General features: G+C 52.2%; 2 protein-coding genes across 2 annotated transcripts; one reads left to right on the forward strand and one right to left on the reverse strand.

The window, feature by feature from the left end:
- Positions 1–3,645: 3,645 nt before the first annotated feature.
- On the reverse strand, positions 3,646–4,638 carry CABS01_10139 (uncharacterized protein; the record flags this gene model as incomplete). The annotated part of the gene is made up of 1 exon (XM_060543495.1): positions 3,646–4,638. The coding sequence occupies one exon, from the start codon at positions 4,636–4,638 to the stop codon at positions 3,646–3,648; it is 993 nt and encodes a 330-aa protein (XP_060399676.1).
- Positions 4,639–9,440: 4,802 nt separating this feature from the next.
- CABS01_10140 (uncharacterized protein) lies at positions 9,441–11,526 on the forward strand (the record flags this gene model as incomplete). The annotated part of the gene is made up of 2 exons (XM_060543496.1): positions 9,441–10,285; positions 10,341–11,526. The coding sequence occupies 2 exons, from the start codon at positions 9,441–9,443 to the stop codon at positions 11,524–11,526; spliced, it is 2,031 nt and encodes a 676-aa protein (XP_060399677.1).
- Between the last annotated feature and the right edge of the window lie 163 nt (positions 11,527–11,689).

The raw sequence follows: 11,689 nt of genomic DNA on the forward strand, positions 1-11,689 counted from the left end.
TGCAAAGATCTGGATGTACTCCCACGACAAGATTGATATGGGATATGCCACAACGATATGGGCTTCCCAACGAACTCACTAACGACACCCAAAAACCTCAAACAAAGTCCGAACGGGAATAATGTGTGACGCGGACTTTGAAGGTATTCCAGCGCCCGCCCGCTACGAACTGGCTCCAAGTGTCTTCAACAAAGCCGGTGGGCTGATATCTGACAGTTCGAGGGCTACAATGGCGCGGTTTGAGAATTGACAAGCCTCTCCGCGTGGCTGGCTATCGAGAGAACAAGCAGGGCCGGATAGTTCTATGGTTCAATGTCTTCGAACCTGAAGAGCGAAGTGTTCGCGAAGACTCCAAGAGCTAGACTTAGTTTGTGGCTCGCCGCAGCTCACTGGTGCGCCCCGGCCGACTGGATTCGCCGACTCGGAGAGGCTTGAGTCTTGCTGAGGTACTGTGGTGCTTCGACAGCAGTAACGACGATAAAGAGTTTACGATCTACGGAAAGCCTACATAGCATCCAGCCGCATCTAGCTTGGCGAGAGTTGGAGGCGGCGGTGGCGTAAGAATCGCCGGATGCGGCCATGTTCGCGTAGACGATACGTTCCACACCAATCATGAAGAGGTGACAGGCACGACGGGCCCCAAGAAGCGTGAACCATTTTTGATTCTTCACTCGGTACGCTAGCTAAAGCTGACTTACGAGCTACGCTATGTGGACTAGTCTTTCTTGCTACTACAGCTTGCCGAGCAAGTGATTGCACTCTTCTTTGTGGTGAGCTCGAGGGGAGACGTCGTCCCCGATGGAATGGTCGATCTAGACTTCGAGACGCGATGTGGTTCCCATCGGTGACCACGCCAGCCACTGCGAAAGCTGGCTGGCTGGATATTGAGCGCATTTCTGTGCGAGGAATTTTGAAATCAGTAATCATCAACAGTCAAGGAAGTTACCCTACTTGTGGCCTCCCCCTGTCCGGATCCAGACCTCTGGAACGCAGGGTTGCTTATCAGACCGGCACTCTTCCGCGCTAACGGCACCCAAAGAATCGAGTTGATCTAGATGTTGGGGTAGTACAGAGACTAGCTCAGTTCACTGCCGGCGAAGCATTCTCCCTTCCCTTCGGAATCCAGATTGCCTGGGTAATTTTGTCCATGTCGCCGAGCCGGTGGGATTGATGATGGGATCTGATAAAACCATGGGAAAAACGATTCCAATTCTTCGAGATGCCCAATTGTCCCGAAATGGTATATCTTGCTTGGCTAGTAGATCTCATAGTAGCGGATTGGGTCTAAGGTCATCGATGAGGGCCACTTGGGACCACCATGAACACAAATTGTCATGTATTTCTTGGACAATTACACTATGCCTACTGGTTCCCATTTAGCCCCCGAAAAAACAAAACTGCTCATCATTGAACTTACGACGCAGACTCGAACGATTCGTTCAAAGTTTCGTTCGTGCCAGCAACTATGACTTGCTCCGGTCCCCTCCCTTCGGACCCCGGCCCAGAACCTTGGTCCCCCTGGCAGTCATCATTCGGGAGGAAAAGGATGGCAGCATTCTAAATTTTACCTTTAACGCCTCGCATATCGACACAATGGGTCTCCACTTCTTGAGACGTCTATGTCTTGGTCCGGTATGTCCTCGGCGACGATGCCGACTCCCCGTCGTAGTCGGCCGCCAGATACATCCTCAACCGGGCTGTTACAGCCAATCATATCTACGCGGAATATTCTAAACCCCGTCTATCTTGTGGAAATCATTTCCCATCCACTTGGATGTCAAAGAATCTTTCTTTCTGTATGCAGCATGAGAGTTCGACTCGTTATCGCAACGCGGAGCTCGCACTCGTGGATGAAGAAAGGGAACGAGCTGAAATCAAAACTGTCAAAGGGCATCTGATTTCAAGTCGAATGTTCGCCAGGCGTGAACGAACGACATCGAGATGTTCCAATGAATCTCCGACTCCAATGCTTTGGACCGATAGCGAATGCTGTTGTGTAAGTAACGGCACCGGACTGAAACTCATTGGCTTTCTGATGCCAAGCAGGTATTCAGGCGCCGCCATACCATGTCGATCTAGTCACTTCGGCCTACTTTGCCAATTTTTTGCTTACTAAACCTCGGGCCTTGAGTCTGACGCCTGAGGTCGCCCTTGAAGGCTCCGGTTCTGGTCTATTATCGGAATATCTCACAGTATCTCCAGGACGCACTGGTCCATGGGCAGAACATGAGTGGTTCGAGACGAACTTGTGCCGTGGACGGGCAACAAATGTGTTTTCACGACTTTTGTTGATTCAATGGTACCATGGTCATGAGTTTCGGGGTAGAATCTTGACCTGTTTCTCCACCAAGTTGACACGGGGTTCGGGCGCGCCCACGGAATATGTACGTCTCAAACACCAATCTTACCAAGCCAGGCACAAACGAGGAACACGGATCGATCACCGTGATCGACGCAGATCGCAAGACGGGCTGTGCCGTCTGGACTAATGACGGGAGCCCGTGGCCCCGGATGGCCAAGGCGCGGAACGCGTCTCGAAGTGTCTTCCTAGTCAAGGCTTACATTTCTCCCCTCTTCTCAGTATAGTGGAGTGGTCGTCGTTTCTCTTCCCCTTGCAGACTGCGCATCGTGTTTCCCTAACTTTTCTCTCATCTTTTTCTCTCCCCGTCGCTGACATCGTCCCCGCACTGACGGCAGCCGCGCAATCATGGTCTACCATGTCAAACCCCTGAAACGGAGGCACACACCTCTTGACGGGCTCGCCGGCATCTTCCTAGATGCAAGTGAATGTGTGGGCAAGTAAGATTTTCCTGTCTCTTTTCCTGCCTCATGTTTTCTCCTTTTCCGCCCCCTCCCTGTGGAGATTTTTCTGCCTGACTGTTCGAATATCTGCTCTTGTCAATTCGGTTCCGTCATCCGACTTTGGCGTGTGGTGGCCTGGAGACCTGTCGACAGTGACTCTTTGACCTACCTTAGCTACGTTTGTTTGGCGCTTAGACGGCAGAGTCAGGTTCATCCACCACACTGGCAGATTTGAGGGGGAGGGCTTCCGAGAGGATCTGTTCGCCAGCCAGCCGCGCGCCGCCTGTGACTAAGGCGAGTTTGACGTGGACCGGCGGCGGTTGCGCTCGTATGTTTTGTTTTATTCGGGACACTGCAGATGTCGTTTCTCTGAATCTGTTCATCTGACGTTGACGTGCAGCACCTTGGCGAGCCGCTAGGCGATGAAGGGGTAATTAGGTGAGATATCTGACCGCTTGCAGCACAGTTTCCGCACTCGAGAAAAGGTCAGACTGTTTCAGTGGCCATCAGATAGGTGGCTGAGTCAAGTTCATTGTGAAGTTCTGGCTGAGTTTCTGCAAGCTCTTTCAGTTATTTTGTTAACGGGCTCTTATTATCCGTTTCACCAGCGAAGCAAGCATTCGTAGAGAGTGTTCCTTCTCTGCCTCCTTGAAGTCAACCGGTGGTCCGGATGGAATAAGGAGTTTCCCCTGATTGAGCTGTTTGCAGACAGGAGGCAGCACGAGTTTGGGACGACACGCAGTCAAGAGGCTTGGCAGCCGATGGGCGAACAACGGGGATGCTGACTTCATGCCATTCTCCATTTATGGTGACCCTACCTGATCTTGACATAGTATCAAACATCTACTGCGCGCCAAATAGTCTCCTGACCCATCCCATTCTCGTCTCGAGGGCAGCCTTGGCGACGTCTGACCCTACAGCGAGACCCAACAGGTCGAACCCGTGGAATCCACCACTCCAGACATGCAGGTCCGCCTGCACACCGCTATCCCATAGCTTCGTAGCATAAGCCACGTTCTCATCTCTGAACGGCTCCGCAGTTCCAACGTCGATATACGCCGGTGGCAGTCCGGAGAGGTCCGTTGCCCTGCCCGGCGCGACATAGGGACTCACGTCCGCTTCCTCCAACCCTGCCTTCTCTCCCAACACGCAGCCCCATGCAGCGTTGTTTTCCAGCGCGTCAAAGCATTTTTCGTCCCTGAATTGCTTCTTGGATATGCCCGTGTCCCTGTCGTCGAGCATAGGATATACGAGCAGCTGCGCGCAAAGCTTCGGCCCGCTCGTGTCCCTCGCCCTCAATGCCGCTCCAGCCGCGAGACCGCCGCCCGCCGAGACGCCTGCGATCATGAGGCGCGCGGGGTCGATGCCCAGCTCCTGCACGTGCTCACTCGTCCAGAGGAGACCCGCGTAGCAGTCGTCCTGCGGCGCGGGCGCCGGGTGCTCTGGTGCCAGGCGGTATTCTATGCTGACGACGACGGCGTCAAAGTCCTTTGCCATGCGTGCGAACGGCTGGATTCCGAGAAAGGCGTCGCCGAGAACCATGCCGCCGCCGTGATAGAACACGATGCCTGGGCGTTGGCCACTTGCCGTCTTTGGGTTCCGGGACTGTAAGATGACGATGGGGATCTCTCCGTCTGGCCCAGCAATTTTACGGTCCTCTACAAGTAGGTCTTCGTCGTTTCGTATCGCTGCTTGCATAGGTGCCATTGCGGTCGCTCGTAGTTGTCGCCCGTGGACTATGCCATCCCTATCTCGCGGGTAAGCCGTCATGCGATCCAGGGCCGGGACCAGTTGGGCGTCGTATGGTGGCCTGGGAAGTAGGTTTTCTGACGACATTTTGACTGATGTGTTGCAAATGTTCTGTCCAAAAATGAAAGTTGTCCGAGACGTGCTTGGCCACTGTGTGCGATTTCGTTGGTCGATATGGGTGCTACTGAACGAATCGTATTTTGAAGTTCTTGTTGATCTTGGAGTCAACGAGATGTGATCTTATCTCTGCCGAAAGCGTATGGAATGCCGGGGTCAGATTCCTGCCGAGGCCCGCGACCTCGCGTTGAATCCTTTGTAGATACTAATGCGCTTCATCAGGGCAACAAACGCCGGCGTGCTATAGCCGGGCGCTAAATCCGACTTTGTCTAGAGTGCCTGAGGAGAATGGTCACATCAACTGCACTATCCTTCGACAACGGGACACTATGAAAGGGAAACTCGGCACAATGGGGCTACAAGTTCATCCGCGACGTTCAGGGGAATGGCAGTCTACGGCTACCCCGCACCAGTTCCCAGAGACTTGTTGGGACCCTTGTGGGCGATCTGGTGACAGGGCCTACAGGTAGTACAACGCCAGTGGACTTGGTAGCCGAGCTAAAGAACAACAGAGACAAAGATAGCCTCGGGTGGCTTTTTATTCGTGTTTGGCATCAAGATATTGTCAGTAGCCAGTAGGTAGTCACTGGTCTTCCCCGCTCGTGTTGGGGAAGGGCTCGCTTTCGGGGATCCGGACACGGAGTGTGATCTCTGTCTCAGCCCGAGGCCCCGTCTCCCAACGAGTGAATAATCCCGAGGCCCCGGGAAGACTTTAAACACCGTCGTGTAGGCGATTTTATATCAAAATCCGGGGCACACAGTCGCCATGATGCAGTATCACTTGTAAACATCACAATTAGGATGCACGTATCATCGTTTAACAGAAGCCAACGGATTTCCATGCTGTGAGATTGACGAGATGATTTTGAGTTTAGTCTAGATTGCGACCTGGAAATGAACTAAGGCGATGTCCTTTGTGAAAGCTCTATCTTAAAGCACTGGTCGTAGAAGCCAACCTGCCAAGCTTCCAGAAACCTTCGTACTCATCCTGAAGCCAAGATGCGGGGACAGCGTTTGCAGCCATCTTCGTGTCACCTGTGTGAGTAAGCGACAGCAAGGAAGCACTAATGCTGCATTGCTCGGCAATTGTATTCCTTTAGGTGATGTGGCCTTGTAAGCCCCATCTGACGTGAGATTTCGTGCAAATGGAATATCCGATGCATTTTCAGCCCTGTGGCTGATAATATTAGAAGGAGCTGTAAAATGTTTTGTTGCCTGAGAAAAAAAATGTCCAGGAAGTGGAGTATCGTCCGGCCGGCATTCCGGGGTTATAGAAACTCCCACGATTATTCTGGCTGCACAGAGTGGTACCGAGTGTTTCTGTACACCCAGGCTTGGCCAAAGTCCGCCTGGGCCACCTTAGTTCGGTCTGGTACTTGCGGTATCTCAAGTTCAGCTTCACGATTAGTCCGTAGATATGGGGCCGCACTGCTAGCAGTGACATCAGCCGCGCAAAATCGCCTCTTCGCTATCGTTCAATGCAAGGGGATGTACTTTCCGCTTTGCTGATATTTGCCTTCATCGATGTCGTTCGCGACCGCGGCCCTTTAGGGAGAAGTTGGACCGAGTGTCCGAATAGAACCAATGTTCATGGTGAAGCGGAGAACATAAGACGATGACAAGTGAGCGCAAAGTAAGAAGCCGGGCCGAGAATGGCCAAAGTTCTGGCCCACTTGGGACTTCTGGGAAATTCAGACGCGGAAAGTCAATTTCTTGCACCTTGGTCTCGATGGCTCAGTTCCCCCTGAAGCGATACTAGGTAAGATTATGCGAATGTCTGTGAGTAGGTTTTGGAAGGCGGTTGGAGGCGAATCCGTTCGTTGAGTAAACTGGTAGTAGAACTTTTCAACGTTTGCTGTCAGGTACCGCAATGCCTCAGCCTCCCGAAGGCAGCACAGACGGGATAGACCAGAAGACCTAGGTCACGGTGGCGTTATGATCACACCTAATTGATTGATTGAAGATTGGAGGTTAAGCAAATTAGTTTTCTCTTCTGGAGAGGACTAACTAATGTTGGATTACCAAGACACCTTTTGTTTGGTGAAACGAACTAACCTTTGTTCAAAGGCAACTTCGCGAGTTGGCCAATCGGCTTATACCACCGCTCGTAGTTTCATTTGAGGCTCCAAGAGGTGTCTACAGCTGAAATTGACATGCTTTGTCGAGAAGAGCGATACTCAATCGATTCGAAATTACTTGGCAATCAGAAGTTGCTGCAGAGAATGCTTCTAGTAGAGTGCGTCCAGGTCTAGGTTTGGCGCACTCTCGTCAAAGAACAGCTGACGTCTGGCAAGCCTACCGGCTGTCAGTGCAGACCGGACGTTGCGATTTTGCAATGTCCGCCCCCCGAGACCGTGCCAATTCGAAATGAATAAACTTCCATCATGAGGCTATCACTCGGATCTTACACCCATATTTGATCATCGCAATCTTGACTACCTTTTCATACTATCAGCCAGAACAGAGCTCTTTATCGAGAGGCGAGGTATTCGCCACGATCTAGCCATTGCAAGCTGCATTTGAAAGGATAAGGCTGGTCAACCGTCATACCTACATGCTGAGGCTTCTGTATGTCATCAAACTGATTACTTCTAGATACAGCTCATGCTATGCATCCCAATAATGACGGGCGCCGCATTGCTTCAACGCCACTACTGTAGAGAGGAACGCAATCAAAGGGGAACGCCAAACTGCGCTGCCCGATTGAGATCCTATACTCTTCCAACGTCTATTGCGACATGACGTACGGATTTCCTATTTTGCAAGAGCTCGCATGTGCTCACCGGTGATGCCTCTTTCAGCTGTGAGATTCTGTCGGTGACCGAAGCCCCAGCCCGTCAGCAATTCGGGAGTCCCAATCCTTTATACTGTTCTGAAGGATCGCGGCTGAATGAGATGGCATGCATCGCCCCAAGCACTTTAAGGACAAGGGCATCATCAAGCTTAAAATGCTCCCGTCAGCACTAATAGAGTATATTTTTTGTATAAATAGCAGTCGATATAGGTGGGGTGATAGCAAGCATATGCTGTTCTTAATGTAGAAACGCATGCGGGGTGTCGAACACAAAGCCATTCGGCCAATAGGAGAGCGTGCCGCTTATTGCGTGCCTTTGTTGCTCACATGTCACCCTCCACTACCCATTTGAGCCGCTTCAGACAAACATCGATCGAGGAGAGACTCATAATCTCAAATATGTGGGCTTTAGAACCCGGGGAAGTCCTGGCTAAGGTGATATTAGATGACTAGTTGACATCGGCCTTCCTGTAGGGCCACAGGGCTCAACTCCACTGTCAGTGATGATAGCGGCGTCAGGGCCCGATCTCGATACTGGCACCATCGCTTTGTACATGTAGACATATCGGGTCTAATGCCATGCAATGTCGAGGACTAAAGGCTTGTTACGCATCATGAAATGCTTAGAAATGACAATGGTGCCTCCATACTCACATACCGTGTTTTGCCATCTGAACCTAGATAAGCATTAACAAATATTCCCAAGTAAGAGAGTCGCGACGATCAATGGCTTCAAGTCGTGGTCAGTTGCCTGAAGCTCCCTAGCATCCTTCTTTCGGGACCCTCTGCCGACTCTCTGCCGCGAATGGTGGTTGCATGGAGTGACTATACAGCTTCAAGCCTACGAGATGGTTTACGTTGAGGGTGGTCGGTATACTTTCCCTATGGAATCCCGGAATCCAAGAGACGAACCCCGTATCCGTATCCGTTGTGATTGGCGGCAGCACTACGGCTGACCGGCCACACATCAGGCACACACAATCCGAGCCTTGCGATCCTTCTACCAGCTTACTTTTTTCGGACGATGAATTCAACCCGCGATTCAGTTGTGGTGTGTTGCGGCTGGTACGTGGTATGCAGCGTCGGTGAATCGGCCTTACGGTCCATGTACGCCTCACTCAAAATACTATGTGCCGGCTGCTTACCGGCTTCCTACCGGCCTTCCTCCCAGTCATTTTCCCACGCTGTGGATGTTTCATTGGGTGCCATATTTCGCCCATTCCGATTAAAGATGATAGCGCAAGGAGACCGGGTACGTCGGACGGTCATCTCATCTTCCACAGGCTGTCACGAAGCTGCCTCAGAACGTCAAAACCCTTTGACCGTCTGGGGCGTGATAGGTCGCATCCCATGGGAAGTGGCTCAATTGAGGGGGTATGCTCGTCGTCTTTTCAACCCACCGCCCAAAGTTCAAGATCGGACTATAAGAAAAATCATAGCGGGTGTAGTGGAAAAAAGGGATGGTGCATGTATCCGCGCGGGCGTGTGGCGGGCAGACCCTGTCGCTGAAACCCCTTCTCTAACTCTATCAACTTGCACACAGATCCGAGTGACGCACGCCACGAAGAGGATCTTGACACGGCCATGTTCTGTTTCCGGGATGACCAGACAGCAAGCCTCCTTGGAAGGACCGCACACCACCTTTCAGGGTAATCAAGTCGTCAATGTTCCCAGCCGACTTTTCCGACCGGGGCCTGGGTTGCACCGAATCCTTGCTCTGTTTAAGCCTCCGCCCCTCCCCTTCAACAGGCAGTTGTCAACCTCATATCTTGAGGTGGTGTAAGGTGATAAGTCTGTCTTTTACTCTCCATGTGCTAGCGTTCTTTTGATTCTTAATACCTTTTCGAGATCGGCCATCAAGGCATCTGACATACTCTCCCACGATACCACATGCTGGCATGGCTTAAAACTCATTCTCATCGCATCTGAGAGAACCCTTGAGAGGCATACTAGGCCCTCAATCATCTCACGCACCAACATGTGGCTTCTTAAAGCCGCTACGATAGCGGCAGCAGCTGCAGCAGCAGGTCTTCCACTTGGGCCTCTGCACCCAGTTCAATTAGAAGAGAGGCAGCTTGCCGATGCAACTTCTTTCATCGCGGAGCTCCCAACTGGACAGCAACAAGCTGATCCAACATCGACAACAGCGGCCGTTGCAACAACTCCACCTCCTCCACCCCCTCCACCGCCGCCTCCCCCGCCAACCTCAACATCGACAACGTCGACTACTACGCCGCCGCCTCCACCTCCACCGCCAACGACGACGTCTACATCGATATCGACCCCGGCGCCAACAACCGTAATAATATCTTCGTCCGTGGCAACACCTCCCCCGCCGCCGCCACCAACGACATCAACGACATCGCAAGCTCCGTCTACTACGGTAGCACCCCCAGTATTTTCTCCGCCCCCGGCACCGACAACGACAAACCAAGTAAGGACAACGACATCGATGCCGATCGCTCTTCCGGCCAGCACAACTGGCGCTGCAGTACAGCAGCCTCCTCCGCAAGGAGCAGGGTCAGCCCAGCCTCCAACCGAGAGACTCGTTGATCCCGCTCAAGGCGCTTTCATCGGCGGCGACCCCACGACTAACATCGATGTACCGGTCACTTTCCTCTTCCTGCTGCTCTTCGCGGCTGGTGCGTACACGCACATTAGGATCTACCGTGCCAATGCCAAACGCGGTCACAAGTTCCTGCTATCCGATCTCATGTTCGATTTCTGCATGGTCAGAACTGTCACTTGTATTATGAGAATTGTCTGGGCTTTTGAGAAGGGCCGAGTTGTGATTCTCGTCGCACTAATCGTCCAGTTCGGAGGGTAGGTTTTTCATCGAATATCCACACCCAAAGTACTTTTACTAACTTCGTTATAGAGCTGTCGTGGTGATGGTGGTCAATATCTTCTTTGCTCAAAGAATTGTTCGGTCGATCCATCCTCACTTTGGATGGCATCCCGCCTTCCGGGTCTTCATCCTTTTCTTCCTTTTCTCGGTCCCGGCCGTGGTTGTCTCGAACAGTACGTCGATTGGTGTCTCATTCTTCAAGATTGAGGACCAGGACCGTGTCGACACCGCACTCAATGTCCTCAAAGCTGGTGTCTCGTGGATCATGCTTCTCGCGGTCCTGCCACTCATCATCGTCATCATCGCAGCAGTGATTCCTGGACCTAGACCCGAGAGATTCGGGCAAGGTGATACTCACCAGAAAATTGCCGTCCTCTTCATTGGCGCCATCCTGCTAATTGGTGGTCACGCGGTGCGTCTTGCAGCGACTCTGATGGCCGAGCCACCTAATACACCAAACAAACTCTTCAGCAAAGAAGTGTTTTACACCACCGGTTTCATGTTGGAGATTTTTGTCGTGGTTTTCTATGCAGTTGTCCGCATCGATCTTTTGTTCCACGTCCCCAATGGGTCGAAGGGCCCGGGAGACTACTCCAGGAAGCCGAAGCCTGGTGAAGAAGACTACGAGGCTGCACTCCTCACCAGAGAAGAAATCGAAGATGAGCTGGCCGGACTGGGCCATCCGTATGAAGTTGTCGACTCTTCCGGCCTGGGCAGAGATGGCTCTGGCCGCACCATTGTCGCCTTCAGCACAAGACGTATGAACGGCGAGAAGCCTGTCGTACTACCGCCCAGACCAGAAGCATACAGCCGTGTCAGATCGATCCGTGGGTCTGTCAGGTCCATGCGTGGCTCCATGAGGTCTGCTGGCGGTGGCATCTCTCGGATGATGTCAGTGCGCAGGTCTGCTGCCGCGCCGTATTTGAACGAGGTCGAAGTCGGTCAGCCCGAGTTCAGAGACAATCCTTTCCAAACACCACCAGTCAGTCATTACGGTGTAGCACAGCCGCTGTTCATTCAGTCGCGGTTCAGCAGATACACGGATCCAGAGGATGCGAGGACACCTTTGCGACCAGAAAGTCAGGCGACGTCTGGAGAGATCCCGCTGAGTCTTGATCGGGAAGGTCTCGGCCCTTACGAGGGACGGCCTCTTGCTCGACGGTCATCAGTACAAAAGTTTACAGCACAGGAGAGGGAGGGAAACCCCCTGAAGTAGAGGGCTTATGAGTATGAATCTAGACAGTACATGTAGTGGGAAACAGGAAAGGATACTAGCGGGATCAACTTGGTTGCTGGAATGACAGCATAATGGAGTTCCAATACATATTTGCCAATTACTGTATATAGTAATCCAAGTTAGTGTATAAATCTTCATGTTG

This window comes from Colletotrichum abscissum (genome assembly GCF_030869225.1).
Source record: "Colletotrichum abscissum strain IMI 504890 chromosome Unknown Scaffold_25.1, whole genome shotgun sequence".
In the NCBI taxonomy this organism is placed as follows: domain Eukaryota; kingdom Fungi; phylum Ascomycota; class Sordariomycetes; order Glomerellales; family Glomerellaceae; genus Colletotrichum; species Colletotrichum abscissum.